Raw genomic sequence first — 27,664 nt, forward strand, 5'->3', positions numbered from 1 at the left:
ATACCAAAACATAATAGCGATAATGACTTGTAGTAGTGTTATCATCGTTATCAATTGAAGAAAAAATGAAAACCAGTATCAAAATAACAAGGGGAAATTGTTGACTTGAAAGATAGTAATTTTTTGTTCGTTGTATTCCGTTTCTGTTTTTCATTCTCATTCTCATTTTCAGTTTTCGATACATTGAACTTTTGCCCTTTTTCACAATAGGCTTCTCGAAATAGATTGGAGAAATAAAAAATAGTAAATGAGAAATACAAACAAAAATCATATGATAATGTAAACACAATGACGGCATTTGAAGGAAGAGTTATTCTAATTAGTCGAGAGAAATAGAGAAAGAAATATAGTTTTCATAAACATGTGACTGTTAGACAGTAATCAGAATGGCAGAGAACATCTAGAGTTTGGTGTGGAAATTGTGATTCATATCATAGCTGAGTGTGATCTTTTGTAGGATTCTTTCCTAGAATTTGCAAGAAATCAGAATTGGAGGCTATAATCCTGTAAGATCGAAAACTCATGTTTTTTATACATATTTTTTACGAATTCAATTCAAAATCATTGGTACAGCTGATTTTTGTTTATTTGAAAACATATCATAATCGGGAGGCTTGTTGGAATACTCAAAATTTCGAAATAAAGAGATAATCATAGGTTGTGAGTTCTAGTTCTCCGATTCTAGATGATATTCCTATTTTTTAGAATTGGCTCGCTCGGCTTTGAATAAAATGACGAGAGATGTTATTCTTATTCATCCCACCATCTCGAGCACTACAGAAATTTTTTTGTGCGGTTCTGACCGAAGGCTTTGTATTAAAACTCCTACGTCAGATTTTAGATCTTGAACCAATTTTTGTGTGTCAATCTAGTTTTTTGATTTCCGAAATTCCGAAAGTTTGCTTTCAACTAATAAATACAGTGTGTTAGTATTATATGCCATTCGGATGATTCAATGTTTGAGAATTAGTGCATCAGACTCTATTCAGTCGGAATAATCAAAACCGCAACAGTGTAAGACTTTTCTTATCAATCACAGAGATAATGCAAAAGGTGGGGGGAAAAAATCGAAAATTGGAAAGGTGTGGTATAAGAGATCGAGAAATCATAAAATTGTGATTTTGATTTAAACTTTGCTAATGTCGGCGTTGGGCGGGGAGTGTGAGAGAAAGAGCACTTGGCATTGCGCCAAAGAATTGCTCAGCGAGAGGGAAAAGCCTTTGGCAACATATTGAGTGATGTCATATGACGTAATCAACGGACCTCCAGAGGACCACCATTACACAGAGAGAGAGAGAGCATGTGTGTGGCGGTGAATAGCTTGTCACGACGAGAGAGAGAGGATTGGAGAACAAGAAGAAAGAAGAAAGTAAGGAAGAGACAAAATTCCAATGGATAAATAGAAGAGGCAGCTCCCTCTCTCCCTCTCTCTTTTTTCGATGAGACATCATAAGAGTTTTGGAGAGAAGGAGCTGCGTCTTTTCTTCCTTTCTCCCCTCATTTTGGCAACATTCGAAAGCATTTCAGCCACAGTGAAGAGGTCGAGGAGACGTCAGTAGGAAGTGCGTGGTGCGAAAGTTTCCTTTTCTCCTCTCCCTATCTTTTCTTTCTTATATCCCTTCCTTTTTTCGTATTCCTTTATTTCCATCCAGCACTATCGTTATTTTTTCGCTTTTCAAGACATGTCAGTCATCCTAGACACCAAAACTTTTGTTGAGATCTATCAGAGAGTTAAAATCAGCTAAGGAAACTAAAGAAGCTTTTAGAAAAAGTTGATGAAATGAAGTTCAGCGTAAATTTTTTTTCTGTAAAGATCAGCAGAGCAGAAATATCAACATTTACCAAGTCTTGAGATAGAAATGATCAATGATGTGAGTTTTTTAGTGAGGTTTTTGTCACGTTACTTTATAGATCAATTTTTCAGATCCCACGCAAACCAATCAACTACTGGCGACTATCCATCTAAATTCGATTAAATCAATTTTATTCTTACCATTACCTGCTTTATCCGATGTAACCATTTTCAGAGATAAAACTGAAGCCGAATAGGAAAATAGAGAAAAGGAATGTGCAGGTTACAAATAAGTGAAGAATGAAGATATATTCCAGAACATTTGAAGCCTGTGCTTGCTTTAAAATCAGAACCAAATGTATTTTTTGAGCAAAATATTTATAGTAGCGAGTACGACTACAATAGTCACTGGAATATTCGAATTGAACTATTCTGATCTGCGTGAATAATCATGAGTCTTACTTTCTTTTCCAGTCGGAAATTACATTAACCAACCATGATCGTGTCTGTGAATAAGAAATTAAATTTCCATCCTTACTATTTCTTCGGAAATGAAAATTCAGAAAAAAAACTGACACGGAACGTAACGTCATAGTGCATAACGGATGGCGAGGAATCGGGTGGTACACAATTCTCATTTTCAGTTAGGAGGGGACTCTAGATTCGAAGTGTCTAGAAGAATCAAGAATTGAAAAATGACGTTTCTCTGTTCTGCTGACAAAAGCGCTGAAAGAACGAAAACAACAGCGAAAAAACAAGCTAAATTCAATTATCTGCTGCCATCGCTCGAGGGTTCAAACTATTTCTGCTAGTTTTCCGTTTCTGCAGCGTTTTATCTTATTTATTTTTTGCTTTTTCTGGTATCTATACTAAGAATCAAATTGTAAATTGTCAAACGAATAAACGATGCAGAACCACAAAGTGATGAGGGAAAGAACTTGAGTAATGAATTGATGTGAGTTCGTGACAAAAACTGAACAGAGAAGAGATAGAAGCGAAACTGGAGACTTCGAGTATGACATTTTGTCATTTTGTCATTCTATCCTGACACAAAAACATGTCAACTCAGGAGAAAATGACGTGTTACAATATTTGAGATGACAAACACTATAAAAACTCGTTCGTTTTCTAGCAGGAAGCGGTTTTCGATTTTTCCTTCTGACTGGTTGATCATTAACAATGCAAGAGGAAAATCGGAACAGCAAGGGGCTAAGCATTGAGGATTTTTTTGAGAAAAATAGTGGCTGGATAAAAAAAATTGAAACATGTCCGTTAATTTCAAACATAAAAATCAAAAATTTGTTTCAAAAAATTTAACTCCCGGAATTTTCAGGTTAGATAAGAAAAATTACACAATATTTCAATTATCATGTTTTGAAGGCCCGGATTAAAAAATGAGTGCTCATTTTTAAAGTTTAAAAAAAAAGAAATTTTTTTTGTTAATTCTTGAAGATTTACAGTAAAAGTTCTTGAGTTATACGACCGAATGGAAAATTTTCAGTCCAAAACAATTTTTTTGTTTTGAACATGATTCTGAAATAATTCTTGTGGCCTGATTGCGCACTATGATCACAGGATATTAGAAAAAATGAAACTGATCACTTTCTTCAAGAATAGCTTGGTTTCATAACAATATATAACAGTTGCACACTCGGCAGAATCTCAAACCAGTTTCAGACACAAACTCATTTGTTGAACATGAACTATTGGCCAACCGTAGACAACTGTTGCGGTTATTGAGGAGGAAAAAACAAAGAAAACAAGTTTTTTTGAATGAAACTTTCTCGAATAGCCAACGAAAACCTCAAGGAAAGAAAAGAAGAAGAAAACAAAAGAGGGTCACGTCACTCTTGCAAGAAAAGAGAACTCTTGAAATAGCTCTTGAAGTCAAGACATGAATCCATCCGCAAAAAAGTTGTACACCGCCGCCGCACTCCCACTCTCATCAGAATCATATTTCAAGATGTCCCCCCCCTCCGATGTCTTCTTTCAAGATGTCTCTTTTACCCACTTAGCGGAAGCTTGCTGATCATTACGACGTCACCGTGACACTTTGTTTTCTTAGCTTTACTAGACAATGAGACTTTTGTTCTTGAGATCAGAACGATCGCCTTGAGAAGTAAGTAATAAGACTGTGCTTTGATTTCGTGGGTAGCAGACATTCAAATTTGGACTGGCCTTTGATACAGACACTGTTTTCATGATAAACAAATCAACAGTTCTGTTTACATACAATAACACGGAACGAAACACCTAGAGGAACAAAACAAAGTTTAAAAATCGTAGAGAACCTATTCTGGGACTTTTTCCCACTCCTTCTCATGCTTTCTTCTCTCTTCCCGGATTCTTGAATATTCATGGTTTTGCTCACCGAGCCGTTAAGTGTGTTACGTGTAATTGGCAAAAAAAAGACAAAACCCCTTTTCTGTCACATCTTGTGCGGGGCGGCGAAAAATTGAATTTTTCATGATTTCTGACCGATTAGTTCAAATAGTGGGAGAGCAAAAAATTATTAAGAGCATACATTAAGAAATGGTTTCCTGGAAACTATGTAGCCGACAAATTGAATGTGAGATCCGGGAATGAGATTGCAAAAGACAATTTCTAGGAAGAAACGGCTGAGGATAAAAATATACATTTGAAAGCCCACGTAGTCTAGAAAAATCGTCGAATGGGCTCAACGCTATAAGTGAAACATTTTGAATAGTAAGATTTTAATCAACAAAGACGGAAATTCTGGGTGGCAGTGAGAAGTTGTTGGAAAAAGGAGTGGTCCGCCATAACAACTCCAACAAGAAATAGGATAATTTAGAACTACACTATTCTCTGAATCTGACAAACGAAGTGAAATAAAATTCAATAAACAAACTGCTATCTAAACTTTCAGGTTGCAGAAATTTGAGTTCTCCGAAATAAAGCTCGGAATTTGAGATACTCGGCAGGTGATACTTTTTCACTATTTCTGCAAGTGATCATACGCCATAATAACCAGATAAAAACAGTAGTTTTGATGCCAGAATTTTATCCCAATTCCAAAACTCTCAAAATATTTGATAAACTCCAGAAATAAAATCCGTGGGAAGACTGCGACTCGTTGCATTTTGCTCGTTTTAGACATGCCGCGAAAAGCTAGAAGCGCGATAAAAACGTCATTTTCACACGCTCGACGCGCCGACATCTTCTTCTCGCCTTCATTTATTCTTTCTTTTCTGAAAGCATCCTTCTAAGAAGCAAAAGATGACGTAGTGCTATTTTTGAAAAATGAAATGCAACAAAAAAAATAAATAAAAGGACTATCTGATAACGAGGCTAATGAGATGTAGACAACTGGAAAAGTTGTTTTATAGAAATTGGCTTCATTGACATTTTTCAGACACAACACATCAAACTTACCTGTACTCCGACGCAGCAATAGAATAATTTTTTGTGAGCTACCATCACAGTTTTGGGAGCACGTACCTGCAGCAATATCTTGAGACATTGCTAGACTGACTAACAAGCTCTCCCACGGTTCCTTATAAAGCCAAAAGTTGAAGAGCACTCAAAAACAGTATAGATAATAATTCAGACTGGGCAGAACAAAACTATAGTATTCAAGTGGTGCTTCCAGAGAGTTCTGACAGGATAGTGGGCGGGGTGAAAATTTTTGAAATTTATAAATAACACTGAATGATTTCAGATACAATATGCATCCATCTTGATGCAAAAATACAAAGTGACAACACTACTCACCTAGAAACGTCATAGAGAGGAAGATAACCGACTGATTTATCTATAGATATCTAGTTGACCTTCCTACCCCATATCATCTCAAGTACCAAGATGTTCTCACAGCTGTTGACCCCCGAATAGCTGGTTTCTTTGCAAAAAATGACGTCAAGTTGAGAAAAGAAAGATGCAGCGAACAATAGCTTCGTTTTTTTCAAAAAACAGGGTGTGTGCGAAATTTTAAGAACTTTTGGAAGAACCTTGGTTAAGATTTTGATTGATTGGTGTTACTATCCTGTGGGAACTGAAAGAAAAAGAAAGTTCACAAAATTGAATGTTCTTAGATTTGTTTTCTAAGAGCAAGGCAAACAATTGTTTGATATTAAAAATCTTGAACACAAACTTTTTTTGACCCTCTTATTCTCCATGTAAACCAATCTCATCACCTACGGAACAAAAGTTTCAGTAGCACAACCCGGCACAACATTTTCAATCATCCAGGAAATTACGAAGTCACGACCGCCGGAACTTCACTTCTGACATTCCAAACTACTTTTTTGTTAGTATTACCGTTATCACAAGTTCCATTTTTATTAAAATGCTAACCCCTTGGTTCTGATTTTGTCTGAACAGTTCAGTGCACTTTCCCTGCACCACCATTCTAAACCGCACTGAGAAAACGTCACTGCGAGCCATCAGCTAGTGTCATTGGTCCCAACGGTGGAATTTCCATATTTCCTATCTTATGGCCTTTTCTTCAACATGCTGGTGTAGTGTGTGGTGGTTTTTGAGAACAATATAGAAAACAAAGGGAAAATGCCTCCCTCTTCGTTTTTATGCTCTTAACGTTTACCAGTTTTGGGCGACGGCGCCAAGTGACTCCTAAGGGAATATTCCGCCCCGTTTTCGTTTTGTAGGTGAAAACAAGAACAGAGAATAAAACAACTGAATACTAACTATCACAGAACTATCCGAGTACAAACACTTACCAGACAGTCTCGCGGGTGTTTCAGGTGGGCTACCGATGACGAAAGGCATTTTTTTTCTGAAATCAGAGGAAATGAAGTGAAAATAAAACTGATATAGATCTATCTCTATGAGAGCATGCTCCAGATTATGGAGGCAAACGAGGCAACGTGAAAAACGGAAAGAAAAGACCGAGATAGCGGAAATTTAGAACCAATTCTCGAAAGTTCTCGCTACATCAATGTTATAATGCATTCACACGCGATTTCTATGTTGAAAAACTGCAGATTCGGCGTTATCCATCATCCAATTTCTATAGTAACGACATTGGACGGAGTTCCAGGAATTGGAGGGATAGAACGTCAGATGATGGCTACAATGTGGGCCGAAAAGAAAAAAATTGTAGCGAAATTGAAATGAGCTGAATCTGAAGGTGTCTGACCGTGGGTTGCGAGATTTTCGAACCCGATCTTCTTTAATTACTACTCACGATTTTCAAAAAAGCGCTCAATAATCAAAATGATGACAAGAAGGGGAAAAGGGGAAAAAATAATATGCTGGAAATAGATTCTGCAAATTTGAACTTCATGAAGTGCTGTAAATTGTGTGAAGTAGTTGTAGGTGCTGAATGTCGTCAAAATCTAGAAAAAACTTGTAAACATCGCTATTCATTTTTTTCTGCTTTATTCTTTCTTATGTTTAACTTGAATTTTAGAACATTCAAGTGATATGGTATAATCAATTTTATTAAAGAGATTTTGAATTTTTCAAAAAAATTAAGAAAAGTGAATATAAAGCTATGATAATATAACTTTACGTAAAGAGCTAAGTGTCGTTAGATCTCCAGGTCAAAAAAGTTCTTAAGCTCTGACAACACAATGACAATGACAGTTTCGGTACGGGGAACAGTATTATGCATGAAAAAGTGAAGTATGGTCGAGTGTTTTTGGAGAAAAAGTGAAGAAGACAAGGGGTACACGTTTGATACAGTTAGGGGTTTTACAGATAAAATGAAAAAGTCAACCTGCAGTTTATCCCATTACTTGGGAATACACGAGCAAGTATCAAGAGAATATAGAATCTATATTCCATGATCTACAGGAAAAATAACAATATGCAACCCGTTAGATGAAAAAAAAACCACTGTCACATAGCAGTCAGTTTGCCGGAAAACAAAGGAGGGGGTGGAGTTACAGGAGTGAGAAAAAAGGGGAAAGACATCAGAATACTGAAAAGCGTGTGTTTGTGGGTTTTGTGTGTGTGTGAGGGACAGAATAGAAAAAAAAATGAACGCGAGAAGAGTGGATGAGAGATGAGAGTTGAGAAGATAACATATCAAAAAACATATGGGTTATGATAAATTATACAGTTGAAACACAAAAAAATAGAGATAAACAGATTCAGATTCCGCCTCCTCAAATCAGCCGCTCCTCTTTGGCAATGTGTGACATTGGCATCGCGTAGGCGGCCGACAGGTTATGCTCCTCGCGCGCCGGATTGTACTTTCCGTGTAATTTACGTGACTGTCGGATGTAGCGGAAAATGAACAGGGTGGTGGCAAGAAGCAGGAGGCCAAGTACTGAAAATGATATGGAATTGTTAGAGGGAGAAGAAGGTTGTGGTGGGAAGAAAAGTTATACCAATTAAAGCGATGATAGCGATGATCCAGCTGGCGGTGGCGCTCGACTGCTTTCCACTCGATGTATGATGGTGTGTCACGTCGGATGGTGTAGTTGGAACGTTTTTCGACACAATATCTTCATTGGATTCTGGAAAAACTATAAATTAGTTTTACTCAACTTTTTTTGTTCTTTACCTGTTGTCCTCTCCTCCTCACTCTCTCCATCCACAACTCCTTCCGTACTAGTCTCCATTTCTGGTTGTGGGTGTGGCATGATAATCATCGGGGTCGCGCTACTAGCAATATCTGGGACGACTTGCTTGATTGTCGATGTCATCCAGAATGGCAAGCTAGTCTGTGTAGTTGTAGATGCAATTTCTTCGGATTCGGTATCTTCTGTGGTCATCTCCTCTTCCTCTTCCATAGTCGTTGTTGGTGCTTCCGTTGTGATTGTGCTGGTTGGTTGAATGAATACTGTTGTGGATGATTGTGTAGAGCTATCCGTAACTTCTTCAGTCATATCCTCATCTTCATCTGTCTCTTCGATATCAGAAGTTGTTGGTAGAACAGTGGAAGTGACGACAAACTCAGAAGTAGTCGGTACACCGGTAACCACTTGCATCGTACTTGGAGTTGGGAATGTCTCCTCGGTTTCATCCGTCGTTTCTTCCTCCTCTTCCTCTTCATTCTCATCCGGCATATTTGGAGATACAAATTTGTGCTGTACACCGGTTGTAGGTGCAAATGTTGTAGTTTCGGGCGTTTGTGGGAAGATGAATGTAGTCATCGTTTGTGCTGGAACAGGAACTTCTGATGGCTGTTGTGGTTGTTGAGGCGGCAGCTGACTGCTCCATGTTGGCTCGCCAGCTGTGATCAGGTGTTGGTTGAATGGCGGTGGGATAGTGGTGGAGCTGACGTCGAATGGTCGTAGTGGTTCGCGGGTAACTGTGAAGCCTACTGTAAAATGGTACTTGTTTTGTGAACAATCGATTTTGAGATTTTTGAAGAACTTACCAAATGGTTCTGATGGCACTTGTTGAGTTGGTGGCATGGTCTGCTGTACTGGAACTGCTGTGGCCAATGTAGTTGTTGTTCCGGCGGTGAAAGTCGTTGGAGTATTAGCACCAGTACCTGAAATATGTTGCTCACATACATAATTTCACTTAATTATTCTTAACTATACCTGTAGGTAACTGTGAAATTTCAAGAACTGGGAACGATGGTGTCACATTATTGACGACAACTGGTTCCGATGGTTGGACACTGGTGGCTGATGGTGCGTGAAGTTGCATGCAGTCGACAAATTCTGAAACAGGTATTAGTATGTTCTAATTCCAATCGAATTGAATCACATACGTCCATGAATTGGATGTGGGCAGAGGCAATCATAAGTTCCATTGATCAGCGAATGGCTAGACATGTTATCCATGTTGTCATCAAGAACGCATTTGGCAGATGGACCGAACATCGAACAGGCGGCATCTCTGGAAGAAAAAATGTTCCTCATTGACTTTTCTTTCATTTATGTGATTTTTGAAATCAAGTGTTCATGCAAAAGTTTTTTTTTCTGTTCTAAACCCTACAGTTTTCGAAACGCCAACCATTTTATAATTCGGTAGTCATTTAGTGTTAACGATCGGAACAACAAGGGTGTGTCCCTCCTTGCCCACTTCACATTCCATTGTTCATCCTTTTTTTTTCTCTCGAAAAAGCGATTATCTTCCTCCCACCCCAATTCCTTCCTAATTAATCCGATCATCGAATGAGTCCGTTTTCCTCTTTTTTTCTTCCGTGCCGCAAATTTGGAATAATGATGATGAAGATGATGATGACCGCAACGAAAAGAAACGACACGATCGGATTGCGCTTAAGAAAATTGAGCAGCAGCCCCCCCCCTTTCCCCGGGGGGTTAGTGGAGATGAAGAAAAGTTTTGAAATGAGAGCAAACAAAAAGTGACCATAGACACAGGGAGACAGGTCATTGTCGTCGTGTGTGTATGTGTATGCTCCGGGTCGCGCGCGCTTACCGTTTTTCATTCTCAACCTCTCCGGATTCATCAGGTTGTGTAATCAGCTCTTTTGCAATTGAGAGGAATGAGAGAAGAGGAAAAACAGTCAGACGGGGCAAAAAGCAGTGCGAAGTCGCTTGTGTCTACTTGGAACTGTTTTGCTCCTTGAGCTCAAATTCGTAACATTATACTGTATGGTCAAGAAGCTGGGATCAAAAAGTGGAATTCAGACTCTGGGAATAAGAAATCCAGCAAAGTGAATAAGATTAGAATGCGTTTTTTGAAAAAAGGTATTTCCCCGCTTTTGAAACAGAGTAATCCAATTGTTGAGTGTCAAGATTAAAGCTCTTTACCCTTTTACTCACACCCCGCTCTTTACAGTTGACCCACACTGACCACACACCTGTCGCGTCGTTTCGCAACTTTCTAATTCTCCCGCTTACGTCTAATATCTCATTTGTGAAACCATTTGGTTAGCGCAAGCTTTGAAAGGACGGTCAAAAACAAACATCTCAAGTTGTCAGCGACGGGGGGTAAAATTAGGAAGAGAAAAGAACTCTCCAAGGAGCTAATGAGTGAAGAGGCGAACGTGAACGACTTGACAGTCGAGTGTCGTTTCATTTTCGAAATTCCAAAAGAGTCAATTCATACCCGAGGCACACGTCAAGTACGTTGCAGTTGGCGCCGGTGAATCCCTGACGACACTCGCATTGAGTTTGACCGTCTTTGTGCACACATTGACCGTTTGCACATTCTGGATTACAGATTGGAGTTGTCGTCTCATTGGAGAAAGCCTGAAAATGTGAAATGAGTGAATGGCATGAATAGAGTCAAGTAAATGTTAGTTAAACAGAATGATGAATGGCACTGTTGCTCAAAAAGGAGAAAAATGAAAATCAGTTAAGAAACAAGATTACACATAATAGAAGTTATTACGCAACACCACCACGTACCGATTCACAAAGCAATCCGGAAAATGCTGGTGGGCAGTCACAGTATGCTCTTCCATTTCCTGATCGGCAAACTCCACCGTTTTGGCATGGCACCGCAGAGCACACATCCAACTCGCAACGATCACCGGTAAAGCCATTACGGCATAGACACGTGGCGGCACCTTCTTGAGAAACTAGGCAGGTACCATTGTTATGACATTCGTGGTTGGCACATGGAGATGGTGGAAGGGTTGGAGGATTTGCGCTGCCAAGGACCGATGGGTCGATAACCTGAACATTTTTAGTTCTCAATTTGTCATATTTCCATAAGGTGCCCACATGTGGCTCTGTGTTCCCTTCAGTCAAAAGTTATGAATATATGCAAATATAAATAAATGGGTCAAATTACACGTTATGCACTTTTCTACAAAGTGTAAAAATCTAAACAAACCTTGAACAATGGGAATTGTGGTGAGTTGGCAAGCATGTCGACGTCCTCATTTTCTGAAAAAAAAAACTACTAATGTGTGTTTTATGCTTGGGTCATTTTAGTTGGTCTAGGATCATGCGTTGAGCCGGAACACAACATGTACATAATTTGCGCAGTGGGTGACCAAAGTGGCTACTCGAGTGCAAAAAGTGAAATGTGGTGGTGTGTTCCGTTTCACACTTATTTATTTATCAAATAATAATATGTCCTCCTTTTTTGTCTCCCTCCCGAAAAACAAACAGCAACACGCGCCGCTCTTATTTTAAAAGTTCTACTTGGAAAGAAATCTCTCTGAAAACTCGAAAACTTACCAGTCTCGCCGTCCTCATTAGCCGCATCCAAGTAGGGACAAGAACAGTTGAGAGCGTTGGCGGTGAACGAGTTTCTTGAGAGGTGTGGTGGACATCCAGTGGCTTGTTCGGTCTGAACGACAACATCTCGGAGGCAGGCTGGTCCCGTCACTGAAAAAATTGGAATTCGGTTTTTCTATATGTTTCCTTCCTGCTAGTTGTTGAAATCTTGTATGGATTCAGATGGATAGAAAGAGCTCAGAACAAAAAACGGTAAGGCCGAGAGTCGTTTTAGAAAGATCCACTTGACGAACAACAAAACATTTTTGCGAAGAAGAGGGAGAAATCCACAAAAACATATTTGTGTGTGTGTGTTGTTGTGCTCAATGCAAATATCATGGTATCGGTCCGCAAATTTTTCGAAAACGAGAGGCATAGCGCTTCTGAGATTAGTGTCAACATTGACCTTGGCATGTAAACGAGAACCGGGGTGGAATATTTTGGAATGAATACAAAAAAATGGATACAAAATCAGATAATTACTCACCGGATTGAATGCGAATCGAGAAGGTGCGTGGATTTTGACTATGGTCAAATGCGGAGTGAGTGGCGGCGCCGTGCTCAAATGTGCAGTCGAGACCGGCGCTTGTCAGCTCCCAGCTGAACCTTTCCCATCGTTTCGAGAAATTTCCGGTGGCATCTGAAACCAAAATAAAAAATGACTGGTTAGTCATAAAAAATAGGAGGTAAAATTACCATGTGGAGCAACACATTGTGCCATAGTTCTTCCTGTCGAACTATCAACAACGGAAAGTAATGTAGTTGGCATTCCGGAGATTGATCTGAAATTTAATTTTAAATCTTTGTGCTATGGATTGTTTTATAATGTTTGTACTTTGATGTAGGTTCAAGGTTCAAGGTTTTAGGTTTCTAAGTCTTCTTTTATTTTGTTTTATTTCCCTACTAGTCACTATGGAACGCTTGCGTAAGGATTACCTTACCTTCACGCTTCCGGTGCAAAGTAATTCAAAATAATTTCCGGTTTTGGAGCAGACTAACGTTCATGTCCAAGTCTAAGAAGTATTGAAAATGAAAGCTTACCTTAAATACTGATAACCACCGGTCCATGGTAGACTGGATTCGTCAAGTATCCAGACGGCGTTGCCTTGCGAAGGGTTCGTAAAATGAAAAACGTCGTCTTCGACAGATTGCGCGCGACTAACTGCCACATAAATACCTGCAAAATAAAATGTTTCAATGATTTGATAGGATGATTGATGAGACTTACCAAATATTAGCAACACTCGACAGAACGTAGTCATTTTGATATGGGGTATTAATAGATGGATAATTGATTTTGGCTGCTTACGCAACTCGAACACTGTCTGTTTTTCACCTCCGTTTCTCAGTGGAGTTTTGTCAGTCTGAAAGTACAAAAGTTTAAAAAGTGAATAAATATGGTTGTAAGAGGTTTTGTAAATTGGTGAGGAGGCAAGAAGATTTCCTCTACAGACATAAAACATGTGTGAAGGTTAGCGTCCCCCCGTTAAGAGAATAGAGATCGGCCAAGTAGATGAGAAATGAAAATGAAGAGGAAGTTAGAATCAAGTAAAAGAATTCGACCTACTTGATTTTAACTACCAAAAAGTTTACTTTATTTGGGGAATAATAATGAACGTGTGCCTCACAGGTGATTGTCAAGTAAGACTGTAAAAATAGTTCTAAGAGAAAAAAAATCATGAAGTGACCACTAAAGTGGGGGGGGGTCCTAGACTGGTACCGGGAGGTCGCGTAGCAAAAATGAGTGAGAGACAAGAAAGTGGGAGGAGTGAGCTGTCAAAACTGCGTAAAAAACAAACTTGACCACCATAACCGCGCACCCCGTCCCGATGGGATGATGAGGCGACGGGTAAAACACCTCCCGGGTAGGTGCCTCCTGTTCTGGTCGCGGGGCGCCTGCGCTGGCTGGCTGCTGTTCGGTTCGTGCGAGTGCGCACGCGGAGAGACGCGGACAGAAGAAGGTTAGGAGGTGGGGATTCGGAATAGGCGGGCGGGCGGAGACAAATAGCAAAACTCGGCCCGATGAGGCAAGAAAATCTGATGGTGAGCAGGGGGGGCACGAGGCGAGCGGAAGAGTGGAACCCCCATCGAATAGCGTTCGGTCTCCGATTCCGTAAATTGATTGTGAAACCGAGAAGGGTGGAGGGGAGGTGGAAGTGATACAAAAGATTATGAGTTTTTAAGTTCACTTTAGTACTCATTAAGCCCCAAATCGTGGTTTTCTAATTAACTGGTCACAGTTATACTATGCTTCTTGTTTATAAGAGCTTCGATATAAACAATTCTGGGTTAAGAATTAAGAATACTCAATAAATCGGAAAACAAAGATGAGAAAAGTTTAGTTAACACAAATGTCCGCGCCTAAACCCATCTAGATCTAAATCCTGGTTTGACCTTCCTCACAATGTGCCCCAGCGAAGAGATCAACCAACTTCCTACAGTTTCTCAAACTTCATCAAGCGGAAACATTGGTTCTATCCATAGAAAATAAGAAACCGACAGCAGTTTTCTGAGAAAAACAAAAAAACATAGAGAATTGTTGAATGGTGAACAAGATAACAGAACTGAAGGACAATTCGATCAAGTGGAAATATAGATTTTCGTTTTTTTTTGACAATTTCAATTTATTTCTCAACTTTTCCTTTGAGACAAGGGCTTTCATAAACAAAATGAGGAAGATCTAAACATTTTAAAATAATGCCTACACCACAGCTATGACAACCAAAAAACAAAGTGTTGAAAAAATGTTAATTTTTTGTGGAGGTTTGGAGTGGAGGTGCTCTCCACAATAACCATCTAAAAGTCGAAACTGACCAGAAGGAGCAAGTCACCGGAAAGCAAGTCTCAACTAGGCAGGTGGAAAAAATTTGAGGGTGGGTAAACACAAAGGAGCAGCGCCCAGGCGCTACGGTCAGACGTTTCGAAGAGACAAGGCTGATTTTAAGGGAGGTGAGACGGCGGGCGCCCTTCCCCCGAGACAGACTAATCCTAAAATAGCAAGTTGTATAGTGCACTGTTGGGAAGGGGGACCCACCATCAGTCGCCACTTGAGCAGATTATCAACACAACTAGTGGAGGTGGATAGTGCTTGACAAGAAAAAAAAACAACGGGAAGGAATGTTTTTTCAAGTGATGATGAATGATGATGATTGCGGTTGTGATGAAAGCAGAACCAGAAACGGGTTGGGTGACTGATTGGGTCACTTATGAAATATGAGGAAATGAGGGAAAGTGAGGGGTTCTATCTGATTGGGAGATGGAAAAATGTAGGAAAGCAATTTGGTTTTCTTGAGTACACACATTGAACAAAGGAAGTTCATGACGAGCTGAAGTGAATTTTTTCTATAAACTGAATCGTAGATAGTTTCGACCCTGCTGATTCCAAAACTGCAAGAAAAATTAGAGAAAAGCTCACGTGGACCGAGTTATGAGCCGTTAAACTTTTACTACTGAAAAAAATCATTTAAATTAAGTTTGACCGCTTATAATTCTGTTCACGTGAGCTTTTGCCTGATTTTTCTTGCAGTTTTAGAATCAGCAGGGTCGAAAGTATCTATGGTCTAATTTATAGAAAAAGTTCAACTTGACTGGTCATATACTTCCCTTGTAAGTTATGAAAACTTGATAATGGGGAAACACCACTAGGTAAAATTATAAGAATTTCCGGAACAACAAAATTTAATGTTTGATTTATCTCCTTATGTGATTAAAACCATAAATCTTGATATCAATGTTAACAAAAAATTATTCCGAATAACCCGAATTTCTTCCTACCAAACGATCTTCCTGAAGACGAATTAATGGGTTTGAGAATAAATTAGTTTCATGTTGCACCCTCTCGAAAACCCAATATATGTTTATGTTTTCTATCGCAATGAATAAGAAAAAAAGGGAAAAAAGAAACGAGACCAATTCGAAAGTCTTGATTAATTGTCTTGGTTCGGCCTATTCGGTAATAAGAAATTGAGGGGAGAACGAAACAAAGACAATGGGTAAGGTAGTCGAATGAAACTAGAAACGACGTTTAGGTTAGGTACTGGTATTCTAACCAGTCGAAAAAAGAAGTATTGTTGTTCATAGTCTCAAGAAATCAATGAAACCAAACCGTAATTTCTTACATAAGAACCAGTAGTCATTCATCAAATAATCGTTCTTAGTTCAGTTTTCTCAAGATTCTCTCTGTCAAGATCATACGATTCGGTTTTTTTTTGTTTTTTGTATCTTGTGTTTGTGATGTAAGTTATTATTCTTGTTATGTTATTATGACACTTATTAGAGAACAAAAACTGTTTTAATTGTAGATGGTCAAAGGGATGGGAATTGGGTGAACTGTAATTTCGAAACGGAAGAATGACTTGGAAGATCAATTTACTTTGAATTCTCGAGAATTGAAAAAAAACTGCAAAAACCAGATGATCCTAGTTGGGTCGTTACGTTTTGCAGATATACAGATATAGGCATACCTAGGAGACGTAGGTATAGAAACAAAAACACAAAAATATGACAACATCGGGTAAATCGATCGGGATGGCAAAAAGAGAAACCGAAAAAGAAAAAAAACCGCTGCCACCCTCCAACCCAACGTCGTATTCTTTCTCATCTTAGAATACAAGCGGTCTCACCCTCGAACACAATTGCAGAAATTGCCAAAAGAACGGCGGGAAGATGAAGACATAGGAGGAACAGCTGAAGATTCCAGCTGTTCAAAGTTCAATGAAGTGGAAGATGAGAGGAAATGTTGAAGTACAGATCTAGTCTGAGATTTTTTTAGTCACGACACTTACACATATAAGATCTCAAATCTCACTGAATTTTTTTTTCGTGTTGTAAGGTCAAGTGACAGATGGTTAAATCATTAAATGAGAAAAAGTTTTTTCTGAAAAACGTGTGAAGAAAACGATGTTGAAAAAAGATTCGAACTATAACTCTCAGGTTGGTACTAAATGTTTAAGACGCACATGCTCGGAAAGCTAGCCTAGCAAAGTGTTTCTTAAAACAGATGTGATCCCCAATTATCAAAACAATTGTACATTTCTGGTTTTGTTCAGAAACCATATGTTGATGGAACCCAAAAAAGCATAAGAAAAAAAAAGTTTGTTGAGTTTTTCAGTTCCCGAAACCGCCAAAAAAGGAGAAAAAAAAAGAACTGCAAAACGACTTGGGTATGGGAGACAAAAGGCATTCCAATACACCAGTTGGCTAGGACAGAAGATATACGAGGATATATAAAAGAGAACGAAGATGGCAGATGCGCAGGTCAACAAACGGTGTATACAAATGGTAGGGAGAGCGGTTGGTGTTGGTGAAGGTGGTGGGAGACGACGACGGACTAAGGAGTTGAGAAAAAAGAGGAGAAAAGGGTGCGAACGCATTCCGACCGTGTCGTTTTTGACCTCCTCCGTCTCCGCCGGGTACCTTATAACGGTGTTGTGTGGGAAGGTTATTATCTTGAGAACCGTTAGTCGAAGTTACTACCACTTAACTCATATCGATTGTAAATTACAAAACATGGAACGGTTTATCTCTCTTTCTCATTTAGGTCGGTTTTCTTTCAACGCAGTTACTTAGTTAGATGAACAACAGGTTTTGATTTTCTTATTTTCTCAATGCCACAAAACACTATCTATCTGATCAGCAATTAATACTTACCTCCTTTTGACAAAAACCCAAAATGATCTGGAGGCCTTGAAGATGGTTACCTGAAAAAATATCAAGGTATATGTCAAACGGATGAACATCAAAGATTGCGAAAAAAAATCGGTAAAATATAATTTCCGCAAAAGGAAAATGGTATACCCAAGATAGGAGACATCGATAAGACAAATCCCAAGGACAGCTGTCAACGGTAACCGAGGGGAGAGAGAAAATTACGAGAGCTCCTCACGCAATATCGGTCACTTTTGACATGTGCTCAAATATTATAAGTTTAATGGGAAAGAGATAGGCCACCTTTCCGAATATGGAAGAAGAATCACGATTTGAGTTGCAAGTCGAAGACGAAGCACATATACCGAAAGAAAAAAACCAAAGAATAGGAGATCCTTCGATAGATCTCCGTTTTCCGGCAGGAGAGTCTATTCGGTTGGAGATTAGGTGGGATTTGTGGCTAAGAAGATTCTCGACCCGGAGGTGAATTGCAATTAGGCATGGTTTAAAGCTTGCAAACGGTTGTTAGATGGAAAATCGCAAATCAGACTCTGCCAGAGAAAATACAGTTAGTACAAATACTTCCGTACAGTCATACATGCTGGTTCATACTCAGGGACTGCTCATTGAATAAAAAGAAAAAACACACGAATTGGTAGACTATGTTTGAGGTAAAGTGGACAGTCAGACGCGTATTCAAGATGTAACAAGCGGATGAAGTGAAAGAAACTAGTTCCTATGTGTGGATAGCCTCAATTCCGTTGAAAAAAAAACTACGTGAGAGGAATGGATAGGTAGAGGAGGGGAATTTTTGTTTCACCTTTTTCTATCCTTTATTCAAACTTTCTCTGTCTAGAAATTTTGAAAAACATTTGAAAAAATCTTTATTATCAAAAAGAAAAGAAATCAAAAACAGTCCTTTAACATATTCCTGCGTGAATGTTTGTGTCTGAAGAGCATGGAGTACTCCATAATAAACCGATCGGCAAATAACGGGACCATCTGTCAAGAATACCTCCACACCTTTCTTTTCCCCCTTTTCCTTTCTACGTCATGTGTATCGCTATTTGAATTTGCTCCTTCCACTGCACAGGCACCCCTAACCTCACCGGGCCGCAGCAAACGCGCTCCAATGAGACGTCGGCAAACTATCTCTCGTCGAGTGTCGCGTTGGCCGCAATCTCCCAAGATTTGAGTCGTTTCATACCTTTTTTGTCGTGTAAATCCGTTTTCGGGATTTTTTGATGGAAAATAATTAATCTAAATTTTACCCAAAAATTCTTTTGAAGATTTTATCGATTTTTTGTAAAATGTTCCTTTTCACCTAGGCCACGTCACCTTATGGCCACTGTGCACACTATTGATTTCCTCTGGCATTCGTATTAACCTATTCATTTTTCTTTTTTTCAGGGTAATTTCTTCAAAATGTGGGTGAAATCTTGCATTTTCCTGTCCTTCGTGGCAATCGCCGCTTATGGCCAAGCGCATTTGAAGTATACAAAGGAAATGAACGATCCGGAGTACGTCGAACAACATGTTAAAGGTCAGGGACACGGACACGCTCATGGAGGACATGGACATGCTCATGATGCCGACGGAGGATGCCCATATGCTAAAGGTGAGGCTTTTTTGCATTTCAGACAAGGATCATGTTGCAAATATGCAGTTTTTGACGCTTCCTGGAGATACACCAGTCGAATTTTCAAACACACTGACCGTATCAGCGATTTTACTAAAAACTGAATCATCATATTTCCAGCTGCTGCCGCTGAAGCCGCCGCCGCTGCTGCTCACGGACATGCTCACGACCACGGACATGCTCACGACCATGGACACGCTCACGACCATCATGGACACTCCCAGTATGTAGATTTTCCTTATTTCTCAATAATTTCTTTTTTTACAGTGATGAAGAAGATGTTCACGACCACGACCACGGACACGCCCACGAGCATCACGGACACTCTCATGGAGACTCTCACGGAGACCATGGACACACTCAGTGAGTTTAAATAAGCTTGAGCCATACCTATAATGAAAATATTTGTTTTTCAGCGGAGCCAAGACCGCGAAGCAAGTATCCTCCGAGTACAAATACACTGGAGCTCTTTCCTTCCTCAACGACGCCAAGACCCGACTCTGGGTATATGGAATCTCTGCGACACTTCTCATCTCCGCTGCTCCATGCTTCATCCTCATGTTCATCCCAATTCAAGCCAACACTTCGGAGTCTGGACCACTTCTCAAGGTTCTGTTGGCTTTTGGATCCGGAGGACTTCTTGGAGACGCATTCCTTCATTTGATTCCACACGCAACGCCGGCTGGAGATGGACACGGACACTCGCATTCTCATGGACACTCTCATGGAGGAGCTGGAGGGCACTCCCATGGAGCTCATGATATGAGTGTTGGTGGATGGGTTCTTGCAGGTGAGTGCCTCTTTATAAAACTACCAAAATGTTGTGTTTTTCAGGAATAATTGCCTTCTTGACTGTCGAGAAGCTCGTCCGTATTTTGAGAGGAGGAGAAGGACACGGACACTCCCATGGAAGCCACGGACACTCTCATAGTGATGATAAGAAAGAGACAAAGAATAAGGATTCCAAAGATAAGGACTCCAAAGATAAGGACTCCAAAAAGGAGAAAACGGTTGAAAAAACAGGAAAGGACGAGCAAACCATCAAAGTCACTGCCTACCTCAACCTCGCTGCTGACTTCGCCCACAACTTCACTGACGGACTCGCTATCGGAGCCTCATTCATCGCTGGAACCACTGTTGGAGTCGTCACAATGGTCACCGTTCTTGTCCATGAAGTCCCACACGAGATTGGAGATTTCGCGATTCTCATTCAATCCGGATACTCTAAAAAGAAGGCTATGCTCATCCAACTCGTCACCGCTTTGGGTGCCCTCTCTGGATGCGTCATCTCCCTCCTCGCTTCTGACGCTGATGCTCTTGCCGACGCCGCTGCAAGCTCCTGGGTACTTCCATTCACTGCCGGAGGATTCATCTACATTGCGACCGTTTCTGTTATCCCAGAACTTTTGGAGAACAGCTCCTTCTTCCAAACCGTCAAGGAGATTTTCGCTCTTCTCACTGGAATCTTCCTTATGTATCTCATTGCTATTTATGAGTAATTTTAATTTATGGTTCAAAATTTTAACTTCAAATACAAAATATGTATCAAACTAGTCTTGATGAGATTTTCTCCCATCTATGAAAATGCAACACATATTTGTCAAAACTTTGTAATTTATTTAAGTATTTATTTAAGTTCTTTAAACAACTCTCATTCGTAAAATGATATCATTTTTTTTCTTTTCTCTCATTGTTGTGCTGGTTGATTTAATGAAGGTGTTGGACGCACAGATTGTGTTGTGGGGGCTTTCAGAGACTTTGAGAGTCGCAGTGTTTCAGCAGATAAGAAAAAGTGTCCATTCTCCCTTCGGCTCTTCCGGAGCAGAGCTGTTTGGTGCATCAATCTCTCTGCAGGACATGTTTGAATCTGAAATTGAAAAATGTGACATGATGTCAAGAGGCAAAAGACGGCTCTATTGGCAAAGAATGGTCCCAACCGCAAAGAACGGTCCCAACCGCAAAGAATGGTCCCAACCGCAAAGAATGGTCCCAAAACTTTGGGTGACCCAAATTTCCGAATTACATGGTCCCAACCGCAAAGAATGGTCCCTCAAAATTGATACGAAAAACGTTTCACCATTCTCTTAGGCTTAGGTTTCTTAGAAATTGGTGAAAAAATTGACAAAACCGATTATTAATCGTATTTGTCAATTTTTTCCCAATTTCTAAGAAACCTAAGCCTAAGAGAATGTTGAAACGTTTTTTGTATCAATTTTGAGGGACCATTCTTTGCGGTTGGGACCACTCTTTGCGGTAGGGACCATGTAATTCTTTGGGACCGTTCTTTTATTTTTTGGGACCGTTCTTTGCGGTTGGGACCATTCTTTGCCAATAGAGCCCAAAAGACCATCATACCAGCTTTTGTCGTTTCCCGATCTCCAGCTCCTGAAACAAATTCCTGTAGGTTGTTTGTGTTTCCAGCGGCACGTTTGATCTGTAAGATCAGGAGCGTCATCGGGATAAAGTGTCTCTAGAAAAGCTTCTTGAAAAATTCAATTACGTGGGAAGAGCCGAAGTTTTTCTGGAGAGGCGTGTCCTCGCGACGGATGCATCGAATGGTTGATATTGGCTGCGATGCGTGGTTTCGGAATAAAATGGGATTTTTTGAGCCTCGCCGACCTCAGATTCTGCTGTTTCTCTGGAATTAAAAAACTCTTTTTTTTAAATTTTTTTGTTGTTGGAAAATTTAAAAAGGCATATCTTTGGATACATACGTCTGAACTTGACAGGCATTCATTCATTTTCCCGAAATATGTCATAACCACTACCTTTTCTCCCTTCCGTGTGGCACTTTCCAAGTATACGCCGCTCTGTTAGTTGTGCCCCCATAGAATGGAACCGACTGCGGCGTCACTGGGTACTCTGTGTCTTCAAGACGGTGTGGGAGACTGACTGGAAAATAAAAATGAGTCAATTTTTCTTTTGATAGCCAATTTGTCGTGGGATAATGAGTTATATAGAATTTTTCTTACGTTTTTCTTTTTTTGATTTTTTCATCATATGATTTTCATGCCTAACTAACCTTCTTCAGTCTCTACGGTCATTCGATCATTCGCAACATCATCATACTCAGGTGCTGGTGAATAAAGGTATGGCTCATCGTCCTCTTCTTCATAATCATAGTCATAAAGGCTTTCCAAGTCTAGAAATCACATATTCATTAACATTTTTGAGGGAGGAAAACTACGCAAAAACCAAAACGTACCTCTATTAGCCATTACTATACGATTTCAGAAAAATGCAGCGTGCAAGTGCGGCCGCTCTTCTTTTCTCCGTCGTCACCTTATGTGGCTTTGTGCATATCCATGGAGGCGAGGTAGCCATAGATACAAGAACACGCATATATGAATTTCGATGAGTTTCTTCAGATCGTGGCGGAACTTCAACATACCAACATCACTGTGCATTGGTCAACCGATTATGAACACCAACTTGTTGATTTTGCGGTTTACTTCGGAGTGAAAACACCGGATGTTGTGTTTCTGGGATTTTCGGATTTTGGAGATATGAACAACACGGATGCTATGATCTACCATTACGGAACAAATCAAATCAAGGTGGGTTGGTTGCACTGACTATATTAATTGGTTTTGATTTCAGGACTCCTACACTGACCGTAATTACAAAATCATGCCGGATATCCAACAAGATTTCATGATGATTCGTAAACGAAAGGATCACATTATTTTCAGAAGAAAGTTGACTACCTGTGATTCTAGAGATTATGCTTTCCAGGTAATTTTAAAACAAAATAATAGATTTTGAATCAATCACTTTCAGCCCGGGACCACACAATTCTACATTGCTGCTTCGTTTGGACACAAAGATTTGTTTGATATCCGTGACAAGAGATGGATTGTGGTATCTTGAATTATATTCTCCCTCTCTAGTATTAATTTTGTATATTGTGTGTTTCCAGGACAAAAAATTCGGAAAAGTTATCGAAGGGCCAACTGATCGGTCCAATATCGAGGATGAGCCAACTTCTCTCGAGAAAGATGTGAAAGTTGTAATTGTCAATAGCAACAACCCGGATCCAGTACCAAATGTGGAGACAACTTACGAGTGTATCATTCGGAAAATGCCATTCGACACTATCCACAACATGTATCATGTAGTCAGAATGGAGCCATACATCACACCTGGAAATGAGCATTTGGTGCATCACATGGAGGTTTTCATCTGTCGTGATGAAGTGGAGGAGTGGAGTGGAAACTGCAACGACCCGAAGAAGCCAGCCAAGGCAAAGTCTTGCAGTCATGTGATTGCTGCATGGGCTATGGGAGAGGGACCGATTCATTATCCAAGAGAAGCAGGACTCCCAATCGGAGGGAAAGGAAAGAATGAATACGTGATGGTGGAGATCCATTATAACAACCCGGAACTCCACAAAGGTGTTATGGATTCTTCTGGTTTTCAATTCTTTGTCACTGGAATGCTTAGGTTAGTCACACTAGGGAAGGTCATGGAGTCAGTTTGGAGCTTTTTTGGGACGTGATTTATGTTATTGGAAAGTTGAAAAAAACGCTAATTTCAAATATATTATTAGTTTTTGCCCTCGAGGTCTGGTATTCGAGAAAAACAAGGTCAAAGTTCGGAAAAATATATAATCACTACATGCGAAAATTGCAATAAAAATGTCACAAAAATAATTTGACCTTGTTTTTCTCGAATACCAGGACTTGAAGGCAAAAACTGAATTTATATTTGAAATCAGCGTTTTTTCAGCTTTCCAATGATATAAGTCACTAGCCATAACACCAAACTGACTCCATGATCTTTCCTAGTCAGTAAACTTATACAAATTTTTAAATTGATTCAGAAAGTACGACGCTGGAATCATGGAGCTCGGTTTGATCTACTCAGATGCCAACTCAATCCCTCCAAATCAGAAGGCTTGGGCTATGAATGGATACTGCCCATCTCAATGCACCAAAAATGTAAATTAAACGGTTTCAATTTGAAAAACCGTAGAAATTTCAGCTACCCGAAGAAGGAATCAACATCTTCGCCAGTCAGATGCATGCTCATCTCACCGGAAGAAAGCTGTGGACCTCTCATTACCGTAACAAGGTTCAAATCGGAGATGTCAACCGTGACGAGCACTATTCTCCACATTGGCAACACCTCCAACAGCTCCGCCCGATGGTTCGTGTGATGCCAGGAGATACATTGGTGACAACATGTGTTTATGACACTAGAAGACGTTCGAAAGTCACTTTCGGTGGATACGGAATCACCGATGAAATGTGTGTCAACTACATCTATTACTACCCGGCGTCTGATGTTGAAGTTTGCAAGTCAGCGATTTCCAACAGCACACTGAGAGCTTACTTCTCACAGAGGTAACAATACTTGAACTTTGATTTCTTAGTTTAATTAAAATTTTCAGACACGGCATGGACGGAAAAATAATGTCAATCTCTGAAATGTACAATGGTGTTAAGAACTGGGGAAACGGTGTCGATGAAGAATTCTACAATGTGTTGAATGTCGGGAATATGAACATGAACTGCTTGAGACCTGATGGAGAACCCCATCAATTCAACTCTAAAGACACCCGCCAAAGCTGGGAGCACATGGCGAGACCACGCCTCTTCTCCGGATCATTCATCAGGACCAGAGATCGTTTCCAGTGTCCAGCTATCAATGACATGATTAATTTTGAGTGAAAAAAATGCATCACACTTTTTTGATAACCGTAATACAATAAATTCTTTTCGATAACTTCATATAGGAGCTACATATCACAGATATTTAATTTAGAATATGTATATAGTATTTGATATTTGATATTTGAAAACGAGCAGGCAAGAAAACACTGGTTTTGAATTTAAGTAAATTTAGGGAAGACACTTGATGAGCCAATAAACGGAAACAGACTAACATTTTCTAGAAATGGAATGTATATGAACTTGATACATGATTTCAGCCAGTTAACCTATCACAACAACTAAGAAAGATTAGTCCTTAACAATAATCGGAACTCTATGCCATGCATTATGAATCAGTCCTCGAACATTCCAGATACCGCTAGCAGTCTCAGGTTGAGTATTGTATGACCTGTCCACAGCTTTTGCAATGATATTGAACTCCTTGACGCCTGGCGGAATCTTCACTTCCGCTTTGAACAACGTCCAGGCATACATGTGCTCCACATCCTGCTTTTCCTCTTGCTCCATCTCACAACTACTCCATGTCTCACCACCATCCACGCTGATCTCAATTCGAATGATTCCACGGCCACCACCACTCCAAGCGTATCCGGAAATGTCTACAGTCCCATCGTCACGATCCACCTTGGTGTTTGGTGCCGGCGTACAGATAGCGCATTGGACGGGGTACTCCTGGATAGACGGTACGGTGTCCCATTTGAGTTCGTCGCCCATATTGACCGCTGGAGAGAAGGCTCTGAATAGAATCTGAGGTAATTTTCATTTAAAATTTGTAACTACCTGTAATCTTTCTGTTGCCAGTGACTATCACTCTCCTTCTCGCTAACAATGATTCTTCGAAGCCATTTCACTTGTCTTGCACCAACATTTCCTGGCACAATAACTCTCAGAGGCGCTCCATGATCCCTTGGAATATCAACACCATTCATATGGTAAGCTACTAGCACTTCATTCCCTCTAGCCTTCTCCATTGGGATCGATGCGCCATATGGTGTACCAGTTGGGTCCAGGTCGGAACCTTCGAAGTGCACATGCTTGATTTTCTCGTCGAAAACGTCGATTCCAGCGTCGGCGAGAATGTCCTGAAAGAAGTTTTTCTAGTTAACAAGGGAAGTTTTTGGAGACGCGGCTTTCAAACGATCTATAAATGGTTATAGATACTTTTGACGCCGGGGAGTTCATTTTTGCAGTCAAAACTCATAACTCGGCTTGCAGAGACATTTAGCCGGTTTTGGTGGTAGAAATGAACTCCCCTTAGTCGAAAGTACCTAAATTATAGATCGTTCGAGAACCGCGTCTCTGAAGAATTCCCTTGTAAAGTAGATAAGTGAAAACTTACTCTGAGACGGACTCCAGTCCATTCCGCATTACTGATTGCAGTACCTTCCCACATCAATCCTTGCACTTTTTTGTATTGATTCATATCTGCCCTTCTATTTCCAGCGCATTGAATGACACTCCCAATTGTGTAGGACTTGTATTTTTTTTTGAGTTCATCGACAGACAAGTCAATCGTTTTTCCGTTTAGTGTTTCTACAGTAAGACGGTGGTCCTCGGTTTTGATCTGCAAATATGTTAATGTGTCTTTATCATGTTATCATAAAATTCACATACATCAGGAACCGGTAGATGATTTCGGACAAAGAACAGTTCATTAGGTGTATAGAAGTGGTCGGTAAGGAGGGAAGGTGGGGATTCGGCATTGAACGGCTTGGCATTACGCACCAGTAGAGCTGGATGACGTTCCGGATCATTTGAGAATGCGTCCGGTTCTGCCTGCAAACGATAGGTGAGATTGCAAACAATAGGTGAGATTGCAGAAGGTAAAAAATAAAACCAAGGACATTTTTTGACAAACAACTAGCAAAACTTACAAATTTAAACGGATCAAAATAGTCCTGAAGAGATTGTCTTTTATCAGTTAAAGTTATTTCCTTCCTATATCAAAAACACTCACTTTTGGAACATCCTTCACATCCAATCGTCCGATCCGGTACCCCTCAAGAATCTCCAACACTTCTGCTGTCTTGTGTTGTGAGTATAGTGCCCAGAATGGGTCTACCGCTGCTCCCGCCGCCAGAAGAATTTTGTCACCACCAGGATGCATTGAAATGAAGTCTGTCACATCGTAGACACCCTGAACCTTATAATGTTAAATTTTTGTGTGCTCTACCATGAGACTCACATCCTTATAAGTGACCCAAATTCTGTCTGCATCTTTTCCATGCTTCTTCACTTCCTCTTGTTTGTACATTGGCAAATTCTCCAACTTCTTCACAGATTTATCTTCTTGTGCATGATCCAGCTTTGCAGTTCTAAATAGAGACTTGTATCCAAGTAATCCCACTGTAGCAGCTCCACCGATATATGCGTATTTGTCTGTAACATAATTTTGATCTCATGATTTCGAATATTTTCTTGCTATTTATTACAGTAAGAGTAGTTGTATTCATCATGCTCAGAATTTGTTCCCGCTCCTGCTAGTTTGTTGAAATCACGTTTCTGTCTGAAAAATCGGCCGAACGTTGCTGCTCGTCGGCCCAACATCTGAAAAACTTGAAAAGTCTGAATTTTTTTGATTCTGAGGTAGAAGTACTATGAAGACTTGAATAACATTAGGATATTGTGAATTAAAACTCTTCAAAAATATATTTTATGACCAGATATAACATAGTGAACCAAACTACCAATTTCACAAACACATAAAAGGAAGAATCAAGAGGAAATAAGAAAACCCGACTAGAGTTATTAAAATTATAGACTTAGAATACGGTTGACTATAAAATATCGATTATAATACATAAATCTAAACGAACACAATAGTTTTTGGAAGTTT

General features: G+C 39.9%; 5 protein-coding genes across 5 annotated transcripts; 2 read left to right on the forward strand and 3 right to left on the reverse strand.

Annotated features, from left to right (window-relative positions):
- Nucleotides 1-7,881: 7,881 nt before the first annotated feature.
- Nucleotides 7,882-13,130, reverse strand: GCK72_025524 (uncharacterized protein; the record flags this gene model as incomplete). The annotated part of the gene is made up of 14 exons (XM_053736373.1): nt 7,882-8,045; nt 8,107-8,235; nt 8,283-9,044; nt 9,102-9,218; nt 9,271-9,393; nt 9,444-9,571; nt 10,748-10,890; nt 11,050-11,319; nt 11,480-11,532; nt 11,830-11,979; nt 12,356-12,508; nt 12,565-12,650; nt 12,910-13,045; nt 13,097-13,130. 14 exons carry the CDS (start codon nt 13,128-13,130, stop codon nt 7,882-7,884), a joined length of 2,448 nt encoding a protein of 815 aa, XP_053579939.1.
- A 5,809-nt stretch (nt 13,131-18,939) lies between these two features.
- On the forward strand, nt 18,940-20,652 carry GCK72_025525 (uncharacterized protein; the record flags this gene model as incomplete). Its single annotated transcript, XM_003106148.2, has 5 exons — nt 18,940-19,132; nt 19,274-19,376; nt 19,421-19,516; nt 19,570-19,943; nt 19,988-20,652. 5 exons carry the CDS (start codon nt 18,940-18,942, stop codon nt 20,650-20,652), a joined length of 1,431 nt encoding a protein of 476 aa, XP_003106196.2.
- On the reverse strand, nt 20,269-22,371 carry GCK72_025526 (uncharacterized protein; the record flags this gene model as incomplete). The annotated part of the gene is made up of 5 exons (XM_053736374.1): nt 20,269-20,611; nt 21,654-21,791; nt 21,922-22,045; nt 22,176-22,295; nt 22,359-22,371. The coding sequence occupies 5 exons, from the start codon at nt 22,369-22,371 to the stop codon at nt 20,269-20,271; spliced, it is 738 nt and encodes a 245-aa protein (XP_053579940.1).
- Nucleotides 22,372-22,391: 20 nt separating this feature from the next.
- Nucleotides 22,392-24,825, forward strand: GCK72_025527 (uncharacterized protein; the record flags this gene model as incomplete). The annotated part of the gene is made up of 8 exons (XM_053736375.1): nt 22,392-22,469; nt 22,522-22,710; nt 22,754-22,888; nt 22,934-23,014; nt 23,073-23,596; nt 23,976-24,093; nt 24,137-24,498; nt 24,546-24,825. 8 exons carry the CDS (start codon nt 22,392-22,394, stop codon nt 24,823-24,825), a joined length of 1,767 nt encoding a protein of 588 aa, XP_053579941.1.
- A 291-nt stretch (nt 24,826-25,116) lies between these two features.
- GCK72_025528 (uncharacterized protein) lies at nt 25,117-27,375 on the reverse strand (the record flags this gene model as incomplete). Its single annotated transcript, XM_003106262.2, has 7 exons — nt 25,117-25,564; nt 25,609-25,910; nt 26,168-26,392; nt 26,443-26,604; nt 26,786-26,965; nt 27,014-27,207; nt 27,261-27,375. The coding sequence occupies 7 exons, from the start codon at nt 27,373-27,375 to the stop codon at nt 25,117-25,119; spliced, it is 1,626 nt and encodes a 541-aa protein (XP_003106310.2).
- Between the last annotated feature and the right edge of the window lie 289 nt (nt 27,376-27,664).

Source organism: Caenorhabditis remanei, chromosome X, assembly GCF_010183535.1.
Source record: "Caenorhabditis remanei strain PX506 chromosome X, whole genome shotgun sequence".
NCBI classification, from domain to species: domain Eukaryota; kingdom Metazoa; phylum Nematoda; class Chromadorea; order Rhabditida; family Rhabditidae; genus Caenorhabditis; species Caenorhabditis remanei.